The sequence below is a fragment of the Lichenostomus cassidix genome, chromosome 1 (assembly GCF_008360975.1).
Source record: "Lichenostomus cassidix isolate B80296 chromosome 1, HeHo_3.0, whole genome shotgun sequence".
Classification (NCBI taxonomy): Eukaryota; Metazoa; Chordata; class Aves; order Passeriformes; family Meliphagidae; genus Lichenostomus; species Lichenostomus cassidix.
In genome coordinates, this window is record NC_139479.1 from 109,539,098 (window position 1) to 109,565,271 (window position 26,174).

At 52.7% G+C, this 26,174-nt stretch overlaps 2 protein-coding genes and 3 long non-coding RNA genes across 29 annotated transcripts; 2 read left to right on the plus strand and 3 right to left on the minus strand.

The window, feature by feature from the left end:
* The first annotated feature begins 5,629 nt into the window (after positions 1 to 5,629).
* LOC146445522 (uncharacterized) lies at positions 5,630 to 18,870 on the plus strand. The gene is made up of 2 exons (XR_014855263.1): positions 5,630 to 5,703; positions 18,164 to 18,870. It is a non-coding gene; the product is annotated as an uncharacterized LOC146445522 (long non-coding RNA).
* Positions 5,665 to 18,186, minus strand: LOC146445523 (uncharacterized). Of its 17 annotated transcripts, XR_014855240.1 has the most exons (8): positions 17,340 to 18,168; positions 15,624 to 15,716; positions 13,306 to 13,432; positions 13,151 to 13,183; positions 12,339 to 12,452; positions 12,005 to 12,072; positions 8,119 to 8,196; positions 7,472 to 8,004 (listed from the first exon to the last, which is right to left on the minus strand). XR_014855240.1 is itself a non-coding variant. In XM_085075336.1 (7 exons), the coding sequence occupies exons 1-6, from the start codon at positions 18,081 to 18,083 to the stop codon at positions 12,041 to 12,043; spliced, it is 1,143 nt and encodes a 380-aa protein (XP_084931462.1). In that variant the 5' UTR covers positions 18,084 to 18,168; the 3' UTR covers positions 7,472 to 8,196; positions 12,005 to 12,040. The 17 variants fall into 17 exon arrangements, 12 of the variants coding, with proteins under 12 accessions (XP_084931462.1, XP_084931472.1, XP_084931479.1 ...); XM_085075336.1 differs by having other exon boundaries at positions 7,472 to 8,196; XM_085075343.1 differs by lacking the exons at positions 7,472 to 8,004; positions 8,119 to 8,196 and adding an exon at positions 8,542 to 8,626.
* LOC146445524 (uncharacterized) lies at positions 5,700 to 13,915 on the plus strand. Of its 7 annotated transcripts, XM_085075445.1 has the most exons (4): positions 6,628 to 6,762; positions 6,937 to 7,042; positions 7,256 to 7,564; positions 12,687 to 12,797. In XM_085075445.1, the coding sequence occupies exons 1-4, from the start codon at positions 6,715 to 6,717 to the stop codon at positions 12,707 to 12,709; spliced, it is 486 nt and encodes a 161-aa protein (XP_084931571.1). In that variant the 5' UTR covers positions 6,628 to 6,714; the 3' UTR covers positions 12,710 to 12,797. The 7 variants fall into 7 exon arrangements, with proteins under 7 accessions (XP_084931519.1, XP_084931554.1, XP_084931562.1 ...); XM_085075393.1 differs by lacking the exon at positions 12,687 to 12,797 and adding exons at positions 11,985 to 12,099; positions 13,686 to 13,915 and having other exon boundaries at positions 5,700 to 7,791; XM_085075428.1 differs by lacking the exon at positions 12,687 to 12,797 and adding exons at positions 11,985 to 12,099; positions 13,686 to 13,915 and having other exon boundaries at positions 5,700 to 7,564.
* A 2,447-nt stretch (positions 18,871 to 21,317) lies between the features above and the next one.
* Positions 21,318 to 23,986, minus strand: LOC146445525 (uncharacterized). 3 transcript variants are annotated; one of them, XR_014855267.1, is made up of 5 exons: positions 22,581 to 23,986; positions 22,431 to 22,468; positions 22,274 to 22,335; positions 22,146 to 22,185; positions 21,318 to 22,044 (listed from the first exon to the last, which is right to left on the minus strand). It is a non-coding gene; the product is annotated as an uncharacterized LOC146445525 (long non-coding RNA). The 3 variants fall into 3 exon arrangements; XR_014855269.1 differs by having other exon boundaries at positions 22,431 to 22,472; XR_014855265.1 differs by having other exon boundaries at positions 22,431 to 22,472; positions 22,605 to 23,984.
* A 71-nt stretch (positions 23,987 to 24,057) lies between these two features.
* On the minus strand, positions 24,058 to 24,777 carry LOC146445526 (uncharacterized). The gene is made up of 3 exons (XR_014855292.1): positions 24,643 to 24,777; positions 24,375 to 24,441; positions 24,058 to 24,152 (listed from the first exon to the last, which is right to left on the minus strand). It is a non-coding gene; the product is annotated as an uncharacterized LOC146445526 (long non-coding RNA).
* Positions 24,778 to 26,174: the final 1,397 nt, after the last annotated feature.

Consider the following 26,174-nt stretch of genomic DNA (forward strand, 5'->3'; position numbering starts at 1 on the left):
TACTCCAACCTGCGGCATTGCAACCTCGCCAGGCCGGCGTGGCCTGGGATGGTGTGCGCGGGGGCGGTGTGGGGGGGTCGAGGGGCCTGCCAGGTACTTTGGGGGAAATTCTGGCAATTTTCGGTCACTTATATCTGCTTATAAGAGATTTTGGGGGTGCTTATATACAATTATATGCGGTTATTTTTCTGGGGGGTGGTGATATATGGTAATTTCTTTTTGGCGCATGTATGTACAGTTACATGCAGTAACTTTTTTGTGTGTGCATAAATTCAGTTATATACGGTAATTTTTCACGCATTCAGTTAAGTATGGTAACTTTTGGTGTGTACTCATATTCGGGTATTTACGGTAAAAAACTTGGGATGCATGTATATTTGGCTATGTACAGTAAAAAAAAGGGTAAAATTGTATGCATGCTTATATGTGGGCAAATACGATGATTTTTTGAGCACTTATATTCGGATATATGGGGTAAAAATTTTGGGGGTGTACGGTAAAATTTTTGAGTGTGATTATACATGTGACATGCTTATATTCAGGTAAATACGGTAGAAAAATTGGGGTGCGCATATATATATACACACTAATATATATATTAGTAAATTTTTGACTGCGCATACATTTGGGCAAGTACGGTGGGAGATTGTGGTGCACTTATATCCGTGCAGATACGGTAAAAATTTTAGTGTGCTTAGCTTATATTCTGGCAAATACGGTAAATTTTGAGTGTGCGCTTCTATTCTGGCAATTACGGTGAATTTTCATTGTGCGCTTCTATTCTGGCAATTACGGTGAATTTTCATTGTGCGCTTCTATTCTGGCAATTACGGTAAATTTTAGGTGCGCTTCTATTCTAGCAATTACGGTAAAATTTAGTGTGCGCTTCTATTCTAGAACTTACGGTAAATTTTAGTGTGCGCTTCTATTCTGGAAATTACGGTAAATTTTAGTGTGCGCTTCTATTCTGGCAATTACGGTAAAATTTAGTGTGCGCTTCTATTCTGATGAATACGGTGGTTTTTACCGTATATACCCACATATGAGCGCATATAAAAAAAAACGTAATTTCCAGAATATATGCGCATCTTAAAAAATTACCGTATTGACCAGAATATATTCGCGCGTTAAATTTTTTACCGTATTTACCCAAATATAAGTGCATCAAGATTTTTTGCTGCATGTGCCCGACTATAAGCGCGCGCGCCCCCCCCTCCAAAAAAAAAAAAAAATTACCATAAATAACAGAATTTAAGCGCACACCAAAAGGTACCATACATAAGTGAATTTGCGCGTGCATGAAATTTTTACACGCCAATCTCCTGGGGATCTCGATCTGGATTTGTCTTTTCTCCCACTTCTCCTTGGTTTGGGGGTGCAGTGCAGCCCTGCCCTGTGTATGTCCTAGAAGTTGTTTTGGTGTTAAAAAATGTATTTGATATTCTGCAATATTTCTTTGGAACTCGATTAAAAAGAATAAAACCGAATTGATGTGGTTTTAATGGATCCATTTACTGTGGTTAATTAAAGCAACTCATTGAGAAGGGGGTTGAGCACTCCTCGGTTGGAGCTGGCAGCTCTTCGTTGTTGTGTCCTCATTCTTTTAATTTCTTTGAATTGTTTCTTAAGCAATTACTGCAATTGAGATACATAGGGAGCAGAAGAGCATTCCTGCCCTGCTGGATTGGGAAACCCAAGGTCCAATTCCTTGGAGAGATTGAGGGGTGGGGAGCTGAGCCTCAGGCTGGGTTCTGGTAGTGGGAATTCGGTGAGGGGAGAGGGGAGATTCCCCAAACTGGTTAAAGCCAATTCTGCTGGGTTTGGGTGCCTCCACCCCAAAAAATGATCCTGGTTAAAGGGGCCTTGAGGAAGGAACAGGACGTGCTGGGGAGGCTGTGCTGGAGTCCCCAAACCCTGCTCAGGGATGGTGGGCAGTGCCAGGTGCACAGGGACACAACAAAGGGGCTGTGCTGGGACCCCCTGGATTCCAGCCAGGAGTGCTGGCCAGTGTCACAGCTTTGGGATGCTGCCTAAGCCGGAGAGTTTTCCCATGATTTTCTGTCGTGCTCAGCAGCTAGCATTTCGCAGTCCCACAGGCTGAAAATCCCATAGGAGCATCTGGAATCACAGCCGATCAGAAAGGAGCTGTTGCACAGATTGACTTTTCCCAATGCATTTCAAATGTAAAGCAAAACACTGCCCGGATCCTCCTCCACACGCCTCCTCCTTCCCCGGCCCCATAGCCTTTATTTTTGGGGTTTCTCTATGAGAATTAGCTGCCTACGCCGGATGAAAAATATTTTAAGAATTCCCCTGGCACTGCAGGGACGGGCAGGGGTTGGGGGGTCCCGGGGCCGCAGCCGGAGCAGGAGCGGCACCCGCCGGGCTCAGCCCAGCGCCCGTCCCGGAGCGGCTCCTCCCGCCCGCGGCGATCCCGGCCCCATGCCAGCCCCACTGCCGCCCCGGTGCTCCGGCCCCGAGACCCCCAGCGGACACCGGCAGCACCCGAACCCCGCAGCCCCGGTGCCGGTGCTGGGAGCGGCTCCCGTGCGGCCCAGGTGAGCGGGGCGGGGCGGCGGGCGATGGTGCTGTCCCGTACCGGGCAGGGCGGGCTGGGGCTGTGCCAGACGGGGCTGTGCCGGGCGGGGCTGTGCCAGACGGGGCGGGGCTGTGCCAGACGGGGCTGTGCCAGACGGGCTGTGCCAGGCGGGGCGGGGCTGTGCCAGACGGGGCTGTGCCAGACGGGCTGTGCCAGGCGGGGCTGTGCCGGGCGGGGCTGTGCCGGGCGGGGCTGGGGCTGTGCCGGGCGGGGCTGTGCCAGACGGGCTGTGCCAGGCGGGGCTGTGCCGGGCGGGGCTGTGCCAGGCGGGGCTGTGCCAGGCGGGGCGGGGCTGTGCCAGGCGGGGCTGTGCCAGGCGGGCTGTGCCGGGCGGGGCTGTGCCAGGCGGGGCTGTGCCAGGCGGGGCTGTGCCAGGCGGGGCGGGGCTGTGCCAGGCGGGGCTGTGCCAGGCGGGGCGGGGCTGTGCCAGGCGGGGCTGTGCCGGGCGGGGCTGTGCCGGGCGGGGCTGTGCCAGGCGGGGCGGGGCTGTGCCGGGCGGGGCTGTGCCGGGCGGGGCTGTGCCAGGCGGGGCGGGGCTGTGCCGGGCGGGGCTGTGCCGGACCTGGCTCAGGTGTGCGGGGTCGCAGTGCGGCTGCGCGGGGCGGGGCCCAAACCCGGCTCAGGTGTGCGGGTCTCCAGTGCGGCTGCGCGGGGCGGAGCCGAGGTGATTTAAACCCTGGAAATCGCTTCAGCCGCCATTTGCTCTCAGAGCAAGGTGCGGGCAGGAGCTCCCTGTCCGCGCTCCCCGCTTCTGCTTCCCCCTCTGCCCCCCTCTTCTTCCTCTTCTACCTATTCGCCTTCTTCCTCCCTCTTCCCTTCCCTCTCCTGTCTTCCCTTCTTTCCCCAAACACTACTCCCTCCACCCCTCCGTCCTCTTCTACCTATTCCCCTCCTTCCTCCCTCTTCCCTTCCCCTCTTCCCTTCCTTCCGCAAACACGACCCCCCCCACCCCTCCGTCCTCTCCTGTCCCTACTCCTCTACCCCTTTTACTCCCCCTTCTCTGTCCACCCTCCCTTTTTCCCCGACCCGACCTCTCCGGTCCGCTCCCGTTTCCCTCCGCACCCTGACCCCTCTCCCTACCCATCCTAATCTTCTGCTCTTCCTCCTCATTCCCCGTCCTTCCCTCTCCTTCTCTCCCCACCTGCCTCCGTCTTTGTTCCACCCTGACCACCCTCTCTGCCCTCTGTTCCCTTCCTCCATCCCACTCTCTCCATCTTTTCCCCACAGCCGCGGGGCTGGGGGCGCCGGAGAATAAAGCCCAGAGGGCCGGAGCCCGGCGCCCCCCGCCCTCGCTGGAGCCCCCCAAACGGGCTGCGCCCGCAGTGGGTGCTCCCCGGGGGGGTCGGGGGTCAGGGTGGGCCCCCTCCTCAGGGGGGGGTCCGAGGGTGGGTGGGCCTCCTCCTTAGGAGGGGGTCCCTGGGGGTGGGGGGCTGGGGGGTGGAAGGGCCCCCTCTTTAGGAGGGGTCCTGGGGGGTTAGGAGAGGGCCCCCTCCGGGGAGGGGGTCCCTGGGGGGTCGGGGTGGGCCCTCCGGGAGGGGGAGGGGAGGGGGCGAGAGTGGGGGGCTCCCCCCTCCAGTCCCCGCCCCCCTCCCCCGGACCCCCTCCTCCGGAGGGGACCCGCCCCGGTCCCCTCCCCGGGACCCCCTCCCCCGGACCGGGGCCCTGGGGGAAGGAGGAGGGGTCACGTCACTCTGCAGCGTGAACACACACACACATATCACCGGTCAAACAAACGGCCTCCCCCCTCTGCCCCTGGGCCCCGGTCCGGAGGAGGGGGTCCCGGGGAGGGGGCCGGGGCGGGTCCCCTCCGGAGGAGGAGGTCCGGAGGAGGGAGGCGGGGACTGGAGGGAGGGGGAAGATCCCCCTCCGCCCCCTCCGCCCCCTCCCCGGACCCCCTCCGGAGAGGGCCCACCCCGCCCCCCAGGACCCCTCGGAGGGGCCCCCTCCCTCTCCCGCCCCCGGGACCCCCTCCTAAGGAGGGGGCCCCCATAACCCCCAGCCCCGACCCTCCCGGGGAGCCCCAGTGTGATGTGGGAAGCCGGAGCCCCGGCGGTGTCGGGCGGCGCTTGTGAACTGCATGGGGGGACCCGCCGAGCGGGCCCGGCCCCGTGTGGGGGTTCCAGGGAGGGAGGGGGGCGCCGGCTCCGGCCCTCTGGGCTTTATTCTGCGGCGCCCCGAGCCCCGCGGCTGCGGGGAAAGAGAGAGGGGAACGGAGGACGGGAATAGGGGAGCAGCGGGGCTGTCGGGGTGGGTGGGGGGCCCGGAGTGTGCAGGGGGAGTGGGCAGAGGGAGGTGCGGGGGAGAGAAGGAAGCACGGAGGAAGGAGGGGAAGGATTGAAGGCAGGCAGGGGAGAAGGAGGGGGAGGTGGGAGGAGTGGCATGGAGAAGGGGCAGGGGAGCCACAGTGCGGGGAGGGGGAAGGAAGGGTGGAGGTAGGAGGGAGGATAATTGCGGGCAGGTGAGGGGAAGGGGGGGAAGGGGGCAGGGACAGGGGGCAGCCGGGGTGTGGGGGAAGGAATGGTGGAAGGAGGAGGGGGAGGATGGAAGCGTAGGGTAGCGCTGGGCTGTGTAGGGGGATAGGGATGGGGGGCCGGGGGAGACCGCCCGGGGAGGAGAGGAGGGCTAGGGGGGAGAGGGAGGGGGGTTTGGGGGGAGGGTGTAGGGGGTGGGGGAGGGGAGGAAAGGGGGGAGAAACGAGAGGTATAGAAGAAGAGAAGTACAGAAGAAGAGAAGTATAGAAGAAAAGAGGCACAGAGGAAAAGAGATATAGAGCCCGGCCCGGCTGCAGCCTCCCCCACCGACCGCCGACGGGCAAATGGCGGCTGACCCACTTCCCGGGGTTTAAATCCTCTCGGCCCCGCCCCGCGCAGGCGCTCTGGGGCCCCGCGCACCTGTGCCGGCCTCACCTTCCACACCTGTGCCGCCCCGCCCCGCCCCGCCCCGCCCCGCCCCGCCCGGCCCATAAATCCCGGCGCATCCGCTCCTGCGCCGTTTTGTGCGGAGGATGCTCATCTCGGGATGCGGCGGGACCCTCGCTCGGTGCGCTGCGTGCAGCTTCGCATCGGGGGCTGTTCTCGGCGCTGCGGGGAGCCCGAGGCGCTGAGGTGGGGCCGGTACCGGGATCCGGGCCCGGGGATTCGGGTCCGGGTCCTGCCGGCGTCTGATGGGTATCCCGGGCGGAGCCGGTTCTGCCCCGGGTAGGGGTCCCGGGGCCAGAGGACCGATGGGGACCGGGATCGCCGTGAGCGGGAGGAGCCGCTCCGGGACGGGCGCTGGGGCCGAGCCCGGCGGCTGTCGCTCCTGCTCCGGCTGTAGCTGGCCGGGCTGGGGTCCCGCCGGGGCTCTGGGCACCGTCCCGTTGCGGCCGCGGGGAGCCGGGGCTATGCCGGTGTCGATCCCGGCAGGACGGCGGCTCTTTCCCGGAGCAGGTGCTGGGTCGCGGCTGGAAGCGGACGGGGCGCGGGGACTGCCCGTGTCGGCCCGGAACCCGCCAGGCGCCGCCGCTCCCTCAGCGCCTCCTGTCCTGAAGGGCGCCGCCTGGCGGACACCGAGCGACGGCGCGAGCGCAGGGTCTCCCCCGCAGCCCCCGGTGCGCGCTCCCGCCGCGACCCATCCGCCCCCGGTGCGCGCTCCCGCCGCGACCCCGCAGCCCCCGGACCGAGCAGCGCCCGCCTTCTCCTCTCCCCCGCCGCGCCCCCGGGGGGCTCCTGCCCACCGCAGCCCCGCGGCCCGAGCGGGGCTGCATCGCCGCGGGCGGCAGGAGCCGCTCCGGGCCGGGCGCTGAGCTCCGCGCTGCCGCTGCCGCTGGGCTCGCTGCGGGACTGGCGCCCCGCCGGGGCTCGCTGTGCTCCAGCCGCTCATCACACACCTGCCGCCCGAGACCCTGATGCTCTCCCTCCTCTCCCCGCCCATTTTTCTGTGGCTCGCACCCTCCAATGGAAAAACTACTGGCTTTCAAAAGGCAGTGAAAACTGTACACTCTTTATTGCCAGAGCACAGGAGCTTCTGAATTGGAAAGGATCAAGTCCAATGAGGAGAAGTGACTGGGTCATCTGAACTCAGAATCCTGGCATTCTCAGCATGCTGCTCCAAGCACATGAGCCAACCTCAGGGTCATGAGGAAGGTCCTGCCTGGGATGGGAGTGGCTGCTGCTGCTAACAAGGTAATTCCTATGCAAACGCTAGTGCTTTACACACCAGCCCCTAAAATAGCTCTAGGGCAGACATGGCTGGCACCTGACATGACAGCACAAAACTTTTCCAATAACCTTGATTTCCTGCCCTTTCCAGGATTTACTCAACAGCTATCAAGGTAGTCATGCAATGTGCCTTTACAGGGAGAAATAAGCACGATGAGTCCTGAGGGTTCACTTGGTCCATTGGCAGAAGTGCTTCCGGAGAGTGTCAGAGCTGGTCCCACCTGCAGAGGGGAGTTTCCTGCCGGTGAGTGTTTCCAGCCCAAAATGACGGCAGCTGCTGAGGCTGGGGCTGCTTTTCAGACCCAGAGCTAGACAGAGCCCTCGGGAACTCCTGCTCACTGCCAGGAATGTTCCTTGGTGTTTCGTCCTTGTGTCCTAGCTGGCTAGGAATGCAGGGTGGGAGAAGGTCGGGAGCCACAGAAGGGGGACCAGCACCTCTTGTCCTTCATATTTCCAGGGGAGGAGCTGTGCCTGCAGGGTCCTGCCTGTGGCACACAGCATGCAGAACACACGTCCTGGGGTTGGGCACTGGGATGCCTGGGCAGCGCTCTGATGGACACGGATAAAGGGCTGCCTGCGGCTCCTCGGCCATGGGCTGCTCTGAACAGGTACCTGGAGATGCTTCACCCCAGGCAGACCCCACTGACACCCCAAAAATACTCCAAGGAACAGCTGGCACTTGGGAGTGCCAGCATGTTGTGTTTGTGGAAAGGCTCAGACAGCAACTGCTGGTGCCAACCTCCCGGAGCTCCCACACAGCTGCCAGGTATGTCCCACCCACCCCCACTCCCTTCCCTTCCAGCCTGGGGACATCAGCCATCAGCAGCATTAAAGCCAAGGCAATCTTCCCTCACAGAAATCAAATTCCAAGCAATAGCCCTCGGAGATGCCTTAAAATAAACGGTTAGAATTGGATGAAGTTCTGTTTGGGTTAAGTTTGGAGTTTTTCAGGGAGCCAGCTGGAAGCACAGAACCCATGGAAAGATTTCACAGGTGGGTCACACCGGAGGTGTGCTGAAGGCAGGGATGTGCATCCCTTTCCTCAGGGAGAAGAGCTTCCAGAGGGCCACTCCTGAGGCTCTCAAACAACATCAGCTTCTGCAGAGAGAGACATCCTCACCTGGGCACAGGGGCTGCCTCAGCACAGGCTAGGGGTGGGTCTGACCACCGCCTCCTCCTGCTTTCAAGTGTCAACTGGAGCCCGACCTCAGGGGGGGTGAAATCAGCTGAATTCCAGGCAACTCTGTCAAGTGCCCCCCAGGGACATCAGTGGGGCTGGGGGATGAGGGTTATAACTAGCAAATTCTGTGGAATACAAACCTGTCCTTGTCCCGATCCCACTGAGCTTCCTTGGAACCTCTGCTGGTTCCTGACACGGCTGGCGTTAAAGCAGCAGCTCTGCATGGAAATATCCACGCTCCATGGGGCACTGGGAGGTTATTCCAGCAGGAATTCAGCAGGGAATTCGGAGCTATGGCTATATTTTGTCTACACTAGTAAAGCTGATACTGAAACCCAAATCTGGGCCCCACACAGAGAACAATCTTTGTGCTGTGCTGTCAGTTAAAGCCCCTGGGCTGGGAAATTTCAGCAGCCAAACGTGTGGAATTACCTAAATCCCAGCAAAGGGACAATCCAAGTGCCAGGGTGTGAGTGCTTGTGTCTTCCTGCTGCTGCTGCTGGCAGGACAAATTCTCCTCCACACGGCTGGCACCGGCTGGGTGGGAGCTGAGAGCAGGAGGGGTGGCAGAGGCGATCAGCTGCCCAGGAATTGCCAGGAGACGAGGCTGCTGGCATCTCATCAGAATCAACTGCAAACATTCTTTCCCTGGAAGAAGACAGGAGCCAAAGCAGATGCCTCCTGGCCAGGCTGGGGGGCAGCAGTTGGGTCCACTCTGGGGGGAAACAGCCTGTGCCCACCAGGAGCTCTGACAGTGCTTTTGCTACCAGCTCCTGAGCAGTGTCATGGCCACCAGGATGGAGGTCAAACCCAAATAAACCCCACAGCCCATGCAGGGAATAATCCCAACAGAGAAATGAACTGTTGTCATCAAAAGCTTAAAGATCTGTTAGAAATGCTATGACAACACTGCAATGGGATTCCCAGGGACCATCTTAATGCTCTTGGTTTCGTTTTTATGTCTTTTCAGTCCCTCAATGGGCAGCTTGTAGGATTTATCCTGGGATTCAGAGGTTGAACAGGGTAGGCTTTGGATTGACCTTCACCTCCACTCCCACTCTGGAAAAACACAACTTGGGCCAAGGTGGGTGAACTCATTACCTCAGCTCAAAAACACCCCCTACTTATTATTTTATTTAAGAAATAAATGAAAAAGAAAAGAAAAATTACTTGTTACCTTGTTTTTAACTAAAACTATTGTCAACCTTTAGATTATTTCAAGTTTTCCCTCCCAAAATTCCCCTACCTGTCCACTACTGATTGCCTCATTTTACTTCACTATTGATTTTCTACCATGTAGCTTTTCTCAAGATTTATCCCCCAAATTTTCCATTTGCTCACTACTCATTATCTCATTTGTACCTCAAAATGTTCATTCTCTGCCCTACAGATTATTTCCTGTGCTTTTCTTCCCCCCTAAATTTCCCTACCATCCCACAACTGATTCCCTCACACTACCTTACTCTGTTCACGTTCTCCCCTAGAGATTATCTCCCATTTAGCCACAACATTTTCCTGACATGCCCACTACTCATCACCTCATTTTTCCCTCAAAATGTTCGTTCTCTAAGACACTTGGTCAAGTTCTGCCTCCAAAATTTCCCCCACCTGTCTACTTTGGAGTACCTCGTTTTCACTCCAAAATATTCATTCTGTCCCCTACAGATTGCATCCAATTTTACCCCCTATATTTTCCTTCATGTACAATATTAACTCTTTTTAAACCCCAAAATTTGCATTCTCTCCCCATAAACGTCACCTCAGCTTTTCCTCAAAAATATCCCCATACTCATTCCCTGTAGATGAACTGAGATCTTCCCCCAGCTCTGAATTCCCTCCATTTTGCCCCCAAAGTGTCCATTCTGCTCCCCACAAGTGCCCTGGTGACACCAGGGAGGTCCCTTTGCCCCTCTGCAGTGCCTTTCTCCTGCTCCTCTGCTCACTCTCTCCGCCCTTATTCCACACAGGGCTCTTTCTCCCTTTACTGCCAAGCAAGGAGAACACGCTGAGTGCTGAGTTTACCTCAAAAATATTCATTCTTTCCCCTACAGACTAACTCTGATTTCATGGTCGAAATGTCCATTTTGTTCCCTACCTGTCACCTAGATTTTTAAAGCCACAAAACAGCCAGGTTCTGTCTATCTTATCCCCAAAATGTTCACTCTGTCCCCTACAACTTTTGTCAGATTTTTTTCCAAAATACCTCTTGTCCTTACACATTATGTCAGGTTTTGCCCCCAAATTCTCTCTAGGTGTTCACTGCTGATCAACTCATTTGACCTCAAAATGTTCCTTCTTTCACCTAGAGATTACCTAAAGGTTTACCCCAAAATTTCCTTTATCTGTCCACTACTGACTGTCTCCCTTTTTCCCTTGAGATGTTCATTCTCTGCCCTACAGATTATTTCAAGTTTTACCCCCAAGATTTTCCCTACCTGTCCACTACTAGTTATCTCACATTTACCTTGAAATACTCATTTTCCATCCTGGAGAAAATACCAATTTCTACACCCAAAATTTTCAGTATATGTCTATCAGTGATTACCTCCGTTTTCAATCTGTTCCCTGGGGATTATTTCATGTTTCTGCCCCAAATTTTCCCTGTCTGTCCACTTCTGCTTCCCTCATTTTTTACAAGCAAGTATTCATTCTCTGCTCTGCAGATCACCTCACACTTTACCCCCAACATTTTCCCTATCTGCCCAATTCTGATTACCTCCTTTTTAACTCAAAATATTCATTCCTTCCTCTACAGAGTAATGGAGATTTTATGACCAAAATGGCTATCTTGTCCCCTATATACTAACTAGATTTTAAAACCAAAACCTCACAGGTTATGGCTGTCTAATCCCCAGAATTTTCATTCTGCCCCCTACACTTCACATCAGAGTTTTTCTCAAAAACATTTCTTGTTCTTACATATTACCTCAAGGTTTGCCCCCAAAATTTTCCCTAGATCTCCACTCCCAGTCACGTCCTTTTTACCTCAATATGTTCATTCTCTGCCCTACAGATTTCCCCAGGTTTTGCTACCCAAAATTCCCTTGCCTACCTCCAGTGACTGCCTTGCTTTATTTCAGTGTTCACCCTCTCCCTACAGATTTACTCAGGTTTCACCCCCAAAATTTTCCTGACCTATCTACAACTTATTACCTTGTTTTTAACTAAAAATATTGTCAACCTTTAGATTATTTCAAGTTTTCCCTCCCAAAATTCCCCTACCTGTCCACTACTGATTGCCTCATTTTACTTCACTATTGATTTTCTACCATGTAGCTTTTCTCAAGATTTACCCCCCAAATTTTCCATCTGCTCACTACTCATGATCTCATTTGTACCTCAAAATGTTCATTCTCTGCCCTACAGATTATTTCCTGTGCTTTTCTTCCCCCCTAAATTTCCCTACCATCCCACAACTGATTCCCTCATGCTACCTTACTCTGTTCATGTTCTCCCCTAGAGATTATCTCCCATTTAGCCACAACATTTTCCTGACATGCCCACTACTCATCACCTCATTTTTCCCTCAAAATGTTTGTTCTCTAAGACATTTGGTCAAGTTCTGCCTCCAAAATTTCCCCCACCTGTCCACTTCAGAGTACCTCGTTTTTACTCCAAAATATTCATTCTGTCCCCTACAGATTCCATCCAATTTTACCCCCTACATTTTCCTTCATGTACAATATTAACTCCTTTTTAACCCCAAAATTTGCATTCTCTCCCCGTAAACATCACCTCAGCTTTTCCTCAAAAATATCCCCATACTCATTCCCTGTAGATGAACTGAGATCTTCCCCCAGCTCTGCCACAAATTCCCTCCATTTTGCCCCCAAAGTGTCCATTCTGCTCCCCACAGGTGCCCTGGTGACACCAGCAAGGTCCCTTTGCCCCTCTGCAGTGCCTTTCTCCTGCTCCTCTGCTCGCTCTTGTCCCACACGGAGTGGCAGGAAAGGGGAAAGGTTTCACAAAACATTTCTGCAATTAATAATTATTTCCAGTTTCCCAGTGAGACAAACACAAACTCACAGTCATTAGGGCTTGGCTGTTCCCTGCAGTGAGAGCTCAGCACATATCCACAGAGGCAAGTCCAGCATCTAGAAGTAAGAAAGAAGAAGAAAAAGGTTATTTCTTTTGTTACGAAGTTATTTCAAGTTCTCAAACCCAAACCAGCCTTTGCTCTTGATTTTGGTTGGGTGAATGGTGAGCGGTGGGCACAGGTCACGTCATTCATGCGGATGTCAGTGATGATTTCTAGGGGCAGAGCAGCTGATTTCCAAATTTCACAGCCTGCCCCATGCCTGATCTGCACAGGAGGAAACCTCTTCCATGAAGTGATTTCGCTCCATCCAATCCCATTTAGCCAGTCTGTTCCACGTGGATATTGCCAGGCTGGGGCTGCACAGGCAGACTCTCAGCACTCTCTGCTCCAAAGACATTTCAGCTCCTTCGCAAACTGCCTCTGCCATGAGGTTTTCTGCAGGAGAAATCAAGGAATTGCTCATGGCAGGGTGGAGAGTAAGTTATCCCAGAGGGAAGTCCAAAAGAAGTATTCCTGTAAGAGCCTTTGGGACCTTCGGGGCTGAATTGGGTCGGGGACACTCATTCCCTGCAGTGCAAATACACAACTGCTTCCAACACAAAGAAGACACTATCAAGTGGGGTCTGACAGCACCACTTGGACAAACCTTGTTGTCATTCTTCTTTTCAGTGACTTTTGCCATCCAACTCTGAAGCTCACAAGCCCAAAATCTCTGTCTGGCCACGTGGGAGCAAAAGGATACTCCCAGGGACGAGGCACATTCCCAGCAAGCACTCCCAACACAGCACAGAGGCACCACTGGAGCTCGCGTGTGGGGCTGGGAAGGGCTGCCAGAGGATGCAGCACCCAGGAGGGGTGGCAGGGGCAGTGACAGCAGCAAATTCCCACAGTCTGATGGCACAACAGAGAGACAAAGGCCAGCAATGCCCACAGGATGAGCAGGTTCAATTCTGCCCCCTGCAATGCCACATCCTGGCAGGAAATCTCCCGGGGAATATAAACTCTCAGGGTGTACAAAATGCAGCATCTGTCACCCTGATCCTGTTCAAACTCAGCGTGTGGGGCCAAACCACACCCCACAGGTAAACACTGACCTGACCTGGATCAGTCTCAAACACAGCCCCAGTTCTCACCTCCAACCTGCTCCTGGGGCTGCCACCACATTCCTGACAAGGTGGAGAAGGCCACTTTGGACAGGGCTCTCCCTGTGTCTCAGACATTGGCGACTGCAGGGACCAGGGCAGATCCCTCTGGATTTGCAACACTCTGGGGACAACTGGGAACTTACCCCACACCACAGGCAGGACAAGGGGCTCTCCAGTGCAGGCCGGCGAGGCTGGAGCACGCTGGGTTTTGCTGCTCAAATACCAAAGCTTTTGGCAAAAACAGGATGAGTTCAGTGTTTTTTCCTGTCCCTAGAGAGAGGAGAAAATGGAAATTAAGTGCCCTGTGGAAGTCAAAGGCTCCTGGCTTTCACACTTCTCTTCTGGCTGCTCACTATAGGGGTTTTATCCATAATGAAAATTATGGATCCAAAAAATGAAAGATGATACCAAATAAGTGTCCCTTTTCAACGTTTTTTTCCTACTGTTTTCATACATAAAAAGGATGCCCATTTTCTCTTATTGCATTCTTTGCCCGATTTTAACAGAACCGTTTTCATCCCAGGCCCCACTTGTGAGTCATTCATGCCTTTGCCATCAGACTGTGGACAAAGGAGGAAAAGAATCTGTTCCACACGGGTGTCATCCAAAGGGGAACACCCCCTGTACCAACCCCAGCCTGTGCCGAGCATGCTGCCTCACTTTCCTCCATTCTGGATTCTGGCTCCAATCCAGTCTGAGTTTTCCCTTATTTTCTACAACTAGAAAAAAGAACTTGTCCTGGTCAGGGTGTAAGACCTTGAACTGCACATTGATCTGGGGGGCTGTGACTGGGATTTCAGCAGGGAATTCATTGTTTTCCAAAGCAAAACTATTCCGGGGAGCACCACCATAAAGTTGGGAGCTGCTACTTCACCACATGGTCAGCAAAAAAGAGAAAACACAAAATGCATATCTAAAAACCAGGATAAAATTATTCCTTCTGCTTTTAGCAGAACCAGAGCTAATTCTGCCCTGGTATGACACCACAGACCCCCACGTCAGACCCCCAGAGAACCTTCAAAAAGCCAAAGCACAGGAGGGAGAGAGGGAGAGAGGGAGAGAGGGAGAGAGGGAGGGAGGGAGGGAGGGCACCCATAAGTGGCACAGATTAAAAAGTGTGCAGTTGGCAATTGAGGCACCTGTTAAGCCCTGGAGCCTCAGCTCCAGTGGTTTAATTCAAGCTCTGCCTCACCTGCTGGGGACTGCAAATACGTCCGGAGCCAAAAGCACCTTCCCAGGCCGGAGGGGCGTTCCTAAACCACCACCTCTGGGGAGCAAAGGGTTATGGCAGAAATGGAGTGAGAATTTATAATAATAATCATCATGTCATTGGGAAAGAGGAACAACGGAAGCAACAGTAATTCCAAAGGAGCAGGAGGGATGCACAGTTTTAAACAGGGTTTGAGTGAGGCAGCATCTCCTGGGATTTCTAAAGCACAGCTCCAGGTCTGGGATTACAGGAGCATTGCAAACTCCTGCTGTCCAATCCCTGGGTTTGCCTCCTGACAGTGCTCGGCACCTCAGGCATGTTTTGCTGCAAGTGCTCTGGAGCTGCTGCCTTGAGGGATTGGGAAAATGGGCATTGGACCCCTTCCCACAGGGCTGGCTCTGAGCTCTGGCTGGGGAAAGCATTTCGCACCTCTGGCATTTCAATAAAATCAGTTTCCATCATTTTGAAGATACACTGAATAAACCTTGGGCAGATAAAGAAACCTTTCTCCATAAGAATAGCCCCAGGGAATACACAATTATTGCTATGCCTGGTCAAACAAACCAGCAGAGCCAGTTTTTGGGGAAGAGACTCCAGACTCGTCTCCCTTTCCTGGCTGTAAAACACTTGCAGAGACTTTGGAGTTCATACAAGCATGTCAGGATTTGGATACTTCATTTAAAACACATTCATACGCTAAGGAATTGGAAGCATCCGATTCGAGGCACATCCACTCATGCTTTAAGCCCCCTACCGCCGATGAATTTGGACATTCTTTTGTTAGGAACACCCCACCTCTGTTTCTTTAGGGCTCTCCAGGTGGGAGATAAAATAAATGTGGACAAAAGTTCGGAATGCTTCCAAGTTCCCTGCTAGGAAACTACTCCAGCTCTCCGGTACTTCAGGCTGTTTTAAACACAGCCTGGCTCTTCATGGCTGCAGACTCTGAGCTACACAACTTGTGTGCTGGGAAGTAACAACAGCTACGGTCTCATCCCAGCTGTACACAAAAACAGGGACTGGAGGCTGCATTTGGATGCATGTAGGCAGGTTTGGACCACTTCAGAAAGCTTCATTCCCTGTTTTTCAGAGATTCAATCTCTGAGGAAAATTAGCTTTTCACAAATGTCTCTTAAGGCGCATTAAAACCCGAGTAAGAAAATAGAATCAAAGCCTTTGTTCCATTGGCCTCATGCCCTGAATTCCAACAGGACAGACAGGTTCCTCTGCTTGGAAGGCAATGTCTCCTACCTGGACCTGTGCCTTCCCCAGCCTTTGGTGGCCACTGTCTCCATCCTCCCACACCTCCTCATCTTCCACCTCAGCACGGTTGGCTTCCATAACCTGTGGAGCAAACACAGGGACAGTCACCAGCTTGCTCATCCCAATCCTGGGCAGCAGGGACGGACTGCTGGGACCCTCTGGATGGTCACCCCTCTGCTGGGCACAGTCCCTGCTCCAGAGTCCATTCCTATTCCTGGCTTGGCATCTCCTTTCAATGGGATGTTCAACCACAAACGTTTGCTCTGCTGGTTTTCGGGACGTCAGAGACTCCCCTGATGCAGCAGCAAAGCTCCTGTTCCCACACCCTTGGCCTCCCAAAGCCCTGCTGGGTGCCTGGACAGAGCAAAGGAAACGCTTCCGTTCCTATTAGAAATCTCCTCCTGTGCCCATAAATCCACAGAAATTGTGGCTGCCCCATCCCTGGAAATGTCCAAGGCCAGGCTGGATGGGGCTTGGAGCACCCTGGGCTAGCAGATAGAATGGCAGGGGATGGAATGAGGTGATCCTTAAGGTCCCTTCCCACCCAAACCATTCTGGGATTCCAGGATGATTCCCCGATCTCTCCCTGCATTTATTTTGCATCCCTTCCTCTCAGATTCCAATTCCCAAACTGAGATGATTGGTTAAAGAAATAATTTAAAATTATTCCAGGAATAAAAAGGGGAATGTCAAACATACAGGAATTATTTCTACGCCCATCAAATTCTTAACTGAAAGTCTATTCCCTCATCTCTGTCCTTGTTTTCCTTTCCTGGAAAACGTTATGGTCCCACAGTTCCTCAGAGAGATCTTCTGGGATTATTGGAACGTTTACTCTCTCAGAGAGCCAGAAGGGTTTACAACACTTGTTCCTCTGCGTTTTACCCTTAAACCAGCCTTCCCCCAGAACAGTGTTGTGGGAGAAGCCTGGAATTACTAGAAGTGGATCAGGTTCACCTTTTTTCCTCACTGTTTTCCAACTCTTTCCAAGTTCTTGGAATTACTCTCAAACAACGCCTAGAAAACTACTGTGAAAACATCAATCAGAGCAACATCTTGAAAAGAGAAAACCACATCCAACAGCAGCCAAAACAATCCCACTATTCTCACCTGGTCCCCAGGTGTTCCTGCCAGAGCTTCCAACAGCCATTGCCGTTCCATGAGGGTGAGGAACCATTTTTGGTGGTGTCCTTTGGGATGGGACGACAGTCCAGAGGGTCCTTGTGGTCCCTTCCGAGCCAAACCACTCTATAATCGGCACCTATCTCACCACAACCCAGCCGCCCCCCCACCGGGACCCCCTCCTCAGGAGAGGACCCCCCTAACACCCAGCCCCGACCCTCTGGGCTTCATTCTGCGGCGCGCCGAGCCCCGCGGCTGCGGGGAAAGAGGGAGAGGGGAGGACGGGGGGAGAGAGGAGGGAGAGCAGAGGATGAGGAGAGGTAGGGAGGAGGCTCGGGGTGCGAAGGAAAGCGGGAGAGACAAAAGGAGACCAGGTGGGGGGAAGAGGAAGGGTTGACAGAGGAGGGGGAAAGGTAATAGAAGGGAATAGCGGGATAGGGACAGGAGAGGAACGAGTGTGGCGGCGTCGGGTTTGGGGGCAGAAGGGAGGGGGAAAAGGTGGAGGTGGAAGAGGAATAGGGGGAGGAGGAAGGAGAGGGAGAAAGGGGGACAGGAGGGGAGGCCGAAGCCCCCGCGCCTCACCGGGGGAGCGCGGACAGGGAGCCGCCGCCTGCGCCTCGCGCTGAAGCGTAAATGGCAGCCGAGGCCATTTCCGGGGTGTAAATAACCTCGGCCCCCCTCCCCGCACCTGTGCCGCCCCGCCCCGCCCCGCCGCGCCCAGCGATCCCGGCGCGTCCTCGCCTGCTGCGTTTCGCGCGGCAGATGCTCATCTCGGGATGCGGCGGGACCCTCGCTCGGTGCGCTGCGTGCAACTTCGCATCGGGGGCTGCTCTCGGCGCTGCAGGGAGCCCGAGGTGTTGAGGCGGGGCCGGTACCGGGATCCGTGCCCGGGGATTCGGGTCCGGGTCCTGCCCACGGCTGATGGGGATCCCGGGCGGAGCCGGTGCTGCCTGGGCGGGCGGGGTGCGGGTCCCGGGGCCGGAGGACCGAGGAGGGGCTGGGGCTGCGATGGGGACCGGCCTCTCCGCCCCCGGTGCGCGCTCCCGCCCCGACGCACCCGCCCCCGGACAGAGCAGCGCCCGCCTTCTCCTCTCCCCCGCCGCCGCGCCCCCGGGGGGCTCCTGCCCACCGCAGCCCCGCGGCCCGAGCAGGGCTGCATCGCCGCGGGCGGCAGGAGCCGCTCCGGGCCGGGCGCTGAGTTCCGCGCTGCCGCTCCCGCTGGGCTCGCTGCGGGACTGGCGCCCCGCCGGGGCTCGCTGTGCTCCAGCCGCTCGTCACACACCTGCCGCCTGAGACCCTGATGCTCTCCCTCCTCTCCCCGCCCATTTTTCTGTGGCTCGCACCCTCCAATGGAAAAACTACTGGCTTTCGAAAGGCAGTGAAAACTGCTTACTCTTTATTGCCAGAGCACAGGAGCTTCTGACGTGGAAAGACGCACAAGGCTCGTCAAGCTAATGGTAAGAACTGATTGGCCCCTATGGGGATCGAACACAGAATCTGCATGCAAGGAAGAACCGCTTTTGTGTAGAGCCAAAGGAAAAATCAAGTGCACTTAGAATACGCAGGGTTCTTATGGAGAAGACAGTGTGTACAGGGCCGTGTCTGGTGTATGGTTTGAGATGATTCTGTAGCAGGTGGAGTGTGCCTGCTGCAAAAGGGCTGAGAGCTCTGAGTTGCTGCTGATGACTTCAATACAGTGGAGGCACAAACACCAAGTGTTGCTTGCATTCCTCTGGAATAAAGATTGGGCTATTTTCCTGTATATTGACTGATAATAAAGCAGCCCTTGGACATGTGACTGAGCTACAGCAGTGCAAGGGACAGAGGTAAGAGAGGTGGGACAGGTTGAACAGAGACTTGGGGAAGGAAAGATCTGTGCCTTCTTTGGTCCATGAGGGTGGCAGGGGTGACATGTGGTTGGAGCAGCGCTCTGGAGAGTGCAGTGCAGGTGGTGTTGAAACTGGCTCAGGGGGCAAAAGAGCAGAGGAAAGGGAAATGATACATTCAGGTATTAAGAGCAGTTGTAATGCTATAGACGTTTTAGGGTAACATACAGGCCGGGGAAAGCTGTACATTGCTGAGAAAAGCCATTGAGATACTTGTGAAGAACCCACTCTGGAAAAGAACCACTTTAAGAAACGATATGTGGTGGTAAGAAAAGGTTTCAAAAGGTGTAAAAATCCCCTGAAAAGCCCTTCTGAAACTGTATCTCAAGACAGCTGTAAAAATGATGGAGAAACTGCTAATAAAGTGCTCAGAATGTGCTGAAAAAGCTTTCTGTGTTGCTATGGTGATGGGTCGGGCTGGGCAGGTCTGTGGGCAGAGCAAATGGGCAGCTGTGGTCGCGTGAATGATGTCAGGGGTGGGGCAGGCAGGGGGCAGGGCACAGGGTGAGTGACATCAGGGGCAGGGCAGTGGGCGGGGCAAGGGGCAGCGAGGGGCGCCTTACACCAAAGGATGCTCGCTCTGCCCCAAGCTGCATCCACTCCCCCTCGCTCTCCTAGCGGGAACTGCAAATGGACAGCAATGGCTCCTGTTTCACTCTGCACCTGTGGCTGCTCCCCAAGTCCATCTGTTTGCACTGCTACATTGCTACAAACGTGCCACACTTCACATTCTGTGACACATCTGTATGTGCCATTTAAACACTCAGCTACTCTGTTTTCCTCTCACCAATGGAGACACTTCTAATTTCAAGCACAAAAGAAAAACCCTGTCCCTTTTTCTTACCATTAGCACTTCAGAGAGAACTTCATGCATTTTACTACAATTCATTAGGCAGGTCTATTCCCATGTCCACTCCGCTTGCTTAGAAATCCTTCCAACACCCCCTTATTTCTTTGCTCATGCACAACCCTCTTTTACAGGCATGATCACCGAGGCACAGGCTAATTCTCTGCACTGTGCAATTATAAATACTATATTTTTCAGTGTTATCTCTTCATTTGGTTTTATATTGTTGTCTGTGATTTTGGAGAGCCTTGGGATTTTTAGCTTCTTAGTTGTATTTTTAACCTCCCTCCACTCTCTCCCTTGATTTCTCAAATAAAGAAATGAGTCATAGTTGGAGCCAGGTATATTGCATTGCATATTTATTTGTGCATTGGCACAAAAGGTTCACTCACAGAGGTAGCAAACAGGTTTGCTTCAAGACAGAAAATGTATTGAAGATCTGAGAAAAGGTGGCTTCCTACTGTGCTTAGCAACCATGAACATGCTTCACCTGGTGTCCCCACAACAGCCACTCATGCTATAAATGTGAACACCACAGTTCCACCATTCCCAGCACAGATGCAGATGGTGATCTTAGGTGAATTGTTTCTCCAATGCCAAAAAACACATTAAAACACCAAGAAACTACAGCCTCCTCACTGCTATTGAAGTACACCACATCTACACCTTCGGTTTGCAGCCCACTGGTCTCTGGCATCCTGGGCTGGGATATCTTGCCAGTGGACTGCCTACAATGCAAAATTGATGATGGCTGCAAGAGCTGCACCAGAAATTCACACCCAAACAGTAACTCATTCTGTCTGCTGGTCACCACTCACCTCACACACCGGACCTTAACTTCTAACAGTTGGCATTACTTCCTAAAGAATAAAACAAAAGAAGGCAAAGAAGAACCCTGTAACAGTGTCACCATTTCACCTTCCCCTGCCAAGACAAACAGTGACTGACCTTCCTGTGGGGACCCACTGACACCCTCGCAGTTTGGGGCACTGTGCCATGGATTCAATCCATCTGCATCTGAAAGAAATTCATTAGAAAAGTCAAAGTGCTACATGGTAAGTTAACATCTTTGGGCAATCTAGAGATACCACCTACACTCTAACTACACCCTACAGCACAAATTTCAAGTCCCCAGGTTGCAACTCTCCCACAGATCACAAACACAGGCCAGTGACCGGGAAGTGTGGGATGGTTTCAAACCATAGGCTCCACTGGCTCTCAACAAATTAACAGTACAGCCTTAGTCCTGTTTCACCTACACAGCAGACCCCACAGCAGGGCAGAGCAGCTCCAGGCCAAACACACACACACACAAACACAGACACATTAAACGGGATGTGCAACAAGGGGATGAGACAATGAGAGAAAACTCTCAGTGAGATGACTGCAATGATCAAGAGGATGTGGAATGAGATGACCCAGGTGAGACTGATGGTGAGCCAGCCAGGCCCAATGAACCCTGGCAGAAGATGCTAACACAATCACCTTAAGACAAGCTCGCCAAAATGGCAAAGATGGAAGCCTGGGAATCACGAAGATAGGGAGAAGATTCTGACTGCATGTTCTTACAAGTCCTAGCCTGCGATAATGGATCACTGCCATGTACAGCTGTTGATACAGCTCAGAACAAGACCGTAAAAGGCATCTGACTCGATGCTTCCAAAGAGATGCAGAGATTCCGATGCGCACCCGAACTCAGGAGTTGAAGGTTCAAAGATATCGGCACCAAGCCGAGGAACACAGATCAGAGATAAGGATGGCCTGGCATTTTTGATAATCCCCTCAAAGGGGTAAGGCGAAAGATGCAACACAAGACACACAGACAGGGAACACACAGACAAGTGACACAACATGCACCTGGACTGCTCTGCCCTGCAAACCTCTGCATTGTCATCAAAAGTCAGGCTCTCCCTTTATGTGGCCTAAGGGGCCCCTTTTTGGACATCCCCATCTCCAAAGCTAATGCAAAAATCCCTCCTGGCGAGTCCCAGCCTGGCACCCAGCTTCCATCCCCTCTGTGGGTAAAAGCGCTTGACTTATCTCTTGGACATCCAGGGATGTGAATCCGTGTCTGGTGACAAAGAATACCTCCTTGCCGTCTCGGAAATTCCTGCTGTTACCAGGCTGCTCTCTCTTAGTCCGCTACAAAAAAGAACACCAAATATCAATGCATGAGATAAGTGGCACATCAGCCAAACCCCGACAATCCTGCTACTTGCTGTCTCCTAATAACGCCTGGCTCCTCAGGCCGCAGGCTCCGGGGGCACTCGGAGGCTGATGCTGTCACCGTGGGGTATACCTGGGTTCAGAAGAGACAAAGTGATGTGGCACTGCTGAATTTCAGTGGAACAACCCTCCTCCTCCCTACCTCCCTGACTCACCGCAAATCCTGGCCCATTGCCAAAAGCTACCCAGATGGCACCTTCAAATGGGAAAGGTAACAGCTTCTTCACAGAGTCCTGTAATCCTTACGGAAAGCTCACGAGGGCGGCGAACCAGATCCACTAGCTTGTCAGCGAGGGCCTTCAGCTCTGAGAGGTGAAATACAAGTGTACTGCCTAAAACACACAAACAACAATGGATGCTTAGAGCTTAGCACACTGCTACATAGCACTCACCTAATAGTCACCCCATCCAAACACCCAGTCACCCAACTTGCCTCTATTCCTTGGCATGCCCAGGGTAGCAGCAGCACCTGCAAAGAAACAAAGCCAAAAAACCCACACTGAGACACTGAAAAACTGCAACCTACGCACACCCATTGAAATACGCCACATCTATACCTTCACTATGCACCCAGTTGGTCTCTGTCATCCTGGGCCAGGACATCTTGCAAGTAGACCACCTAAAAATGCACAAATGACAATGGATGCTTGGAGCTGTGCCACAAATTGAGACCCAAGCCACAGTAACTCATTCTGTCCGCTGGTCACTGCTCACCTCACTCCATTGACCTTGACTGCTGACATCCAGCATTACTTCCTAAAAATACAGGCAAATAAAAATGCTTTAACAGAGTCACCAGTTACACCTCCCCCAAAAAGGCCCTCCTAGGGGAAAAAGGGCAGAACAAAATGGAAAAGCACATACTGATGTAGGGTCCAAGAGCATCACATTTCTGTGGTTGTTTCCATCTGAAATCACTTGACCATGACCACATTCCACAGGGGTCTCTGTTGTATTGGACCGGAGGTTTGAATGCTGCACACCACCAGTAAAACAAAAAAACATCACTTGTAAGAAAGAAAACCATCACCACCACAACTCTGGTAGTACCTAGTTCTGCTCAGGAATCAATATTCTCCTCCATTCATGTGGGATTTACATCCTATTCCCCCACCTCTGCAAAAGAATTATTTGTCAAAGTCACCCAGACGCACAGGGAAAGCTTAACCCTTCCAAAGCTCTCATTTCTCAATGCAAAATGCCTAGGATCCAACAACAGCGTACATTAAGACAAATGGCTAACAAACTGCAAGATGCTGCTGTACCACTCCCTGCCATCTCCCCCAAACCCTGTGCATAGACCGGCCACGGTTGCTCCATCCTAGGTGTGGCTTGGGTGGCTAAATGAAGTGACAGATTACTTGTCAAGCCTTCTCTCTACTCCACCTACCTCCCAGTCTATTCCACAGGGCAGAGCAGTTCCAGGCTAAACACTGACACAAACAACACATTATTCTACAAACAGTGTGGCGCAAGGATGATAAAAGAAAAAACCTCTCGGCAAGAGGAAAGATGGCAAGGATCGAGACGACGCCAAAACAGACGACGAATGGTACGGCGATGGTGGACGGAGGAGGCTCTAAGGAGCCGAAGACAAGATTGTAACAGAGCAACCTGTTACAAGAACTGTCTGACACAATGATCAAGATGGATGTGACATAATGCCACATTCAGAATGCTCCGTGTATCCTCACAAGCCCTAAGATGTTACAACTCACACCTGGAAAGGATGGATGGCAATACAGCCAGGAACAAGGCCTCAAAAGATGTCTAACTACATACTTATAAGATGCAATTCCAAGACGCGGCCCAGACGACCGGTAAGAGAACAGATGATATCGGCATCAGGCCAAGAAGCACGAATGTTCAAGAACCTAGAGATGACAGGGGATGCTTGCAATAAGGCCCTTGAGGTCAAAAGGCAGAGACAATTGATCCAAAAAATCCCAAAGACAAGGCAGACAACAAAAGACGCCAGACAAGACAAGACAGACTGGAACTGCTCTGCGCTGTGCACCCTTATGGTTGCAATCAAAGTAAAGCTGCTGCTGCCCCTTGCTGTCCTGAGAGGTACGTTAGAAGACATCTCTTGCCCCATGCTAATTTTTAGATCCGTCCCAGGAATTTCCAACCCACTATCCTGCTATCATCCCATCTCTGGGTTGTGACCCACAACTTATCTTTTGGATGATGAGCAATGTGAATCCATGTCAGACATAGAGTGAGTCTGCCTCAGCTCTCTCGGAAGACCCTGTGACGGCAGGTTAGCTTCCTGCTAGCCTGTGATAAAGAAAACCAAAATCAATGTACGGGTTTAGCGGCACGTGGGACAAATCCCCACAATCCATCTGCTTGCCATCTCCTAAGTACTCCTCGGCCCTTGAGTCTCCAGCTTCATCCCCACTTGAAGGCTGTGCCTGTCATTATGATGGACACCTGGGTCAGTGAGAGGAAGAGTTAGGTAGTGTTTCAGGGGGGAATGTATTTGTGTGCCTTAGGACCTGTAAATGTACCTGCTACTCTAAAAGAAAAATCTCAGTGTCCATTTGGGGACCCCCCACTTCCCACTGTGATACCTTCAACCCCACTCCCCTGTAACTCCCAGCCCAGTACCCTGCTCACACTCCCTCCCCCTCTCTTGATCCCCACCTTACTTACCAGCGGCCTCACTTTTGGATGTCATCTTTAATGCGCAGATATCATCTCTTGTGACATGATAAACCCACTGAAAAAGCATCAAATATTACGCTCTACACAATCTGGAAGTTCAGTCAGTTGCAATGCTTCTTAAACGAAAAAACAAGAACAAAAACTAAACCAAAAATTAGTTAAAATACAAAATTGCAAAAGCACGTTACCAACACTGAACATACAGGACAAAATAATGAACCAAAATACTCACTGTGTTCAATGCTATCTTCCTCACTGTGTCTTCAAAGCCTCTCTTGCTTTAGATACCTAAAGTAGCAGCTGAAAAAACCAGAGAGGAGCTGAAAGAGCCCCTTCATTGAAACAAGAGGGGAGCTCTGATCCCAGTCAATCCCAGAGAGAAAATAACCCCCTTGGCCAAAGGCTGGGGTTAATATACCCCTGGCTGGGGCCGCCTCTTGTTCCCAGCATGCCTGAGAAAGGGGAGGAGGCAAATACCACCGGGTATAAAAGCCTTCAGAGGGGCTGCAGCAGTTTGGCTTCTGTGGCTTACATTTCTGGTGAGTAAAGGGCTTGACAGAGAAAGAAACTCATTTCAGAAAAGACTACTCTGTCATGGTAAGTAAGAAGGGGAGGGAATGTGAGCAGGGTACTGGGCTGGGAATTACAGGGGGATGGTGTTGAAGGCAGCACAGTGGGAAGTAGGGGGTCCCCAAATGGACACTGAGAATATTCTTCTAGAGTAGCAGGTACATTTACAGGTCCTAAGGCACACAAATACATTCCCCCCTGAAACACTATGTAACTTTGTCTCTCGCTGTCCCAGGTGTCCATCATAATGACAGCCAGAGCCTTCAAGTGGGGATGAAGCTGGAGACTCAAGGGCCGAGGTGCACTTAGGAGACGGCAAGCAGATGGATTGTGGGGATTTGTCCCACGTGCCGCTAAATTCGTGCATTGATTTTGGTTTTCTTTGTCACAGCCTGGCAAGAAGCTGACCTGCCATCACAGGGCCTTCTGAGAGAGCCGAGGCAGATTCATTTTATGTCCAACATGGATTTACATTGCCCATCATCCAAAAGATAAGTTGTGGGTCACAACCCAGAGATGGGATGATAGCAGGATAGTGGGTTGGAAATTCCTGGGATGGATCTGAAAATTAGCATGGGGCAAGAGATGTCTTCTAACGTACCTCTCAGGACAGCCAGAGGCAGCAGCAGCTTTACTTTGATTGCAACCATAAGGGTGCACAGCGCAGAGCAGTTCCAGTCTGTCTTGTCTTGTCTGGTGTCTTTTGTTGTCTGCCTTGTCTTTGGGATTTTTTGGATCAATTGTCTCTGTCTTTTGCCCTCAAGAGCCTTACTGCAAGCATCCTCTGTCATCTCTAGGTTCTGTTCATGAACATTCGTGCTTCTCGGCCTGATGCCGACATCATTTGTTCTTATTCTGGTCATCTCAACGACGTCTTGGAATTGCATCTTAGAAGTATGGTGTTAGATGTCTTTTGAGGCCTTGCTCCTGGCTGTATTGCCATCCATCCTTTCCAGGTGTGAGTTGTAATGTCCTAGGTCTTGCAAGGATAAGTGGAGCATTCTGAACGTAGCATTATCTCACATCCATCTTGATCATTGTGTCGGACAGTTCTTGTAACAGGTTGCTCTGTTACAATCTTTTCTTCGGCTCCTTAGAGCCTCCTCCGTCCACCATCGCCGTACCATTCGTCGTCTGTTTTGGCGTCGTCTCGATCCTTGCCTTCTTTCTTCTTGCCGAGAGGTTTTTTCTTTTATCGTCCTTGCGCCACAGTGTTTG

Bases quoted from the DNA above. Each gene is read 5' to 3' on its own strand.
- LOC146445524 (XM_085075393.1), top strand. From the start codon at position 5,763: ATGGGTATCCCGGGCGGAGCCGGTTCTGCCCCGGGTAGGGGTCCCGGG.
- LOC146445523 (XM_085075281.1), bottom strand. From the start codon at position 18,083: ATGGGCGGGGAGAGGAGGGAGAGCATCAGGGTCTCAGGCGGCAGGTGT. The intron at 13,184-13,305 runs GTAAGTTCCCAG...CCACCTTGTCAG, and splicing joins TGTCCTGCCTGTGGTGTGGG to GAATGTGGTGGCAGCCCCAG. The intron at 12,909-13,150 runs GTGAGAACTGGG...TTGTGCCATCAG, and splicing joins GCCCCAGGAGCAGGTTGGAG to ACTGTGGGAATTTGCTGCTG.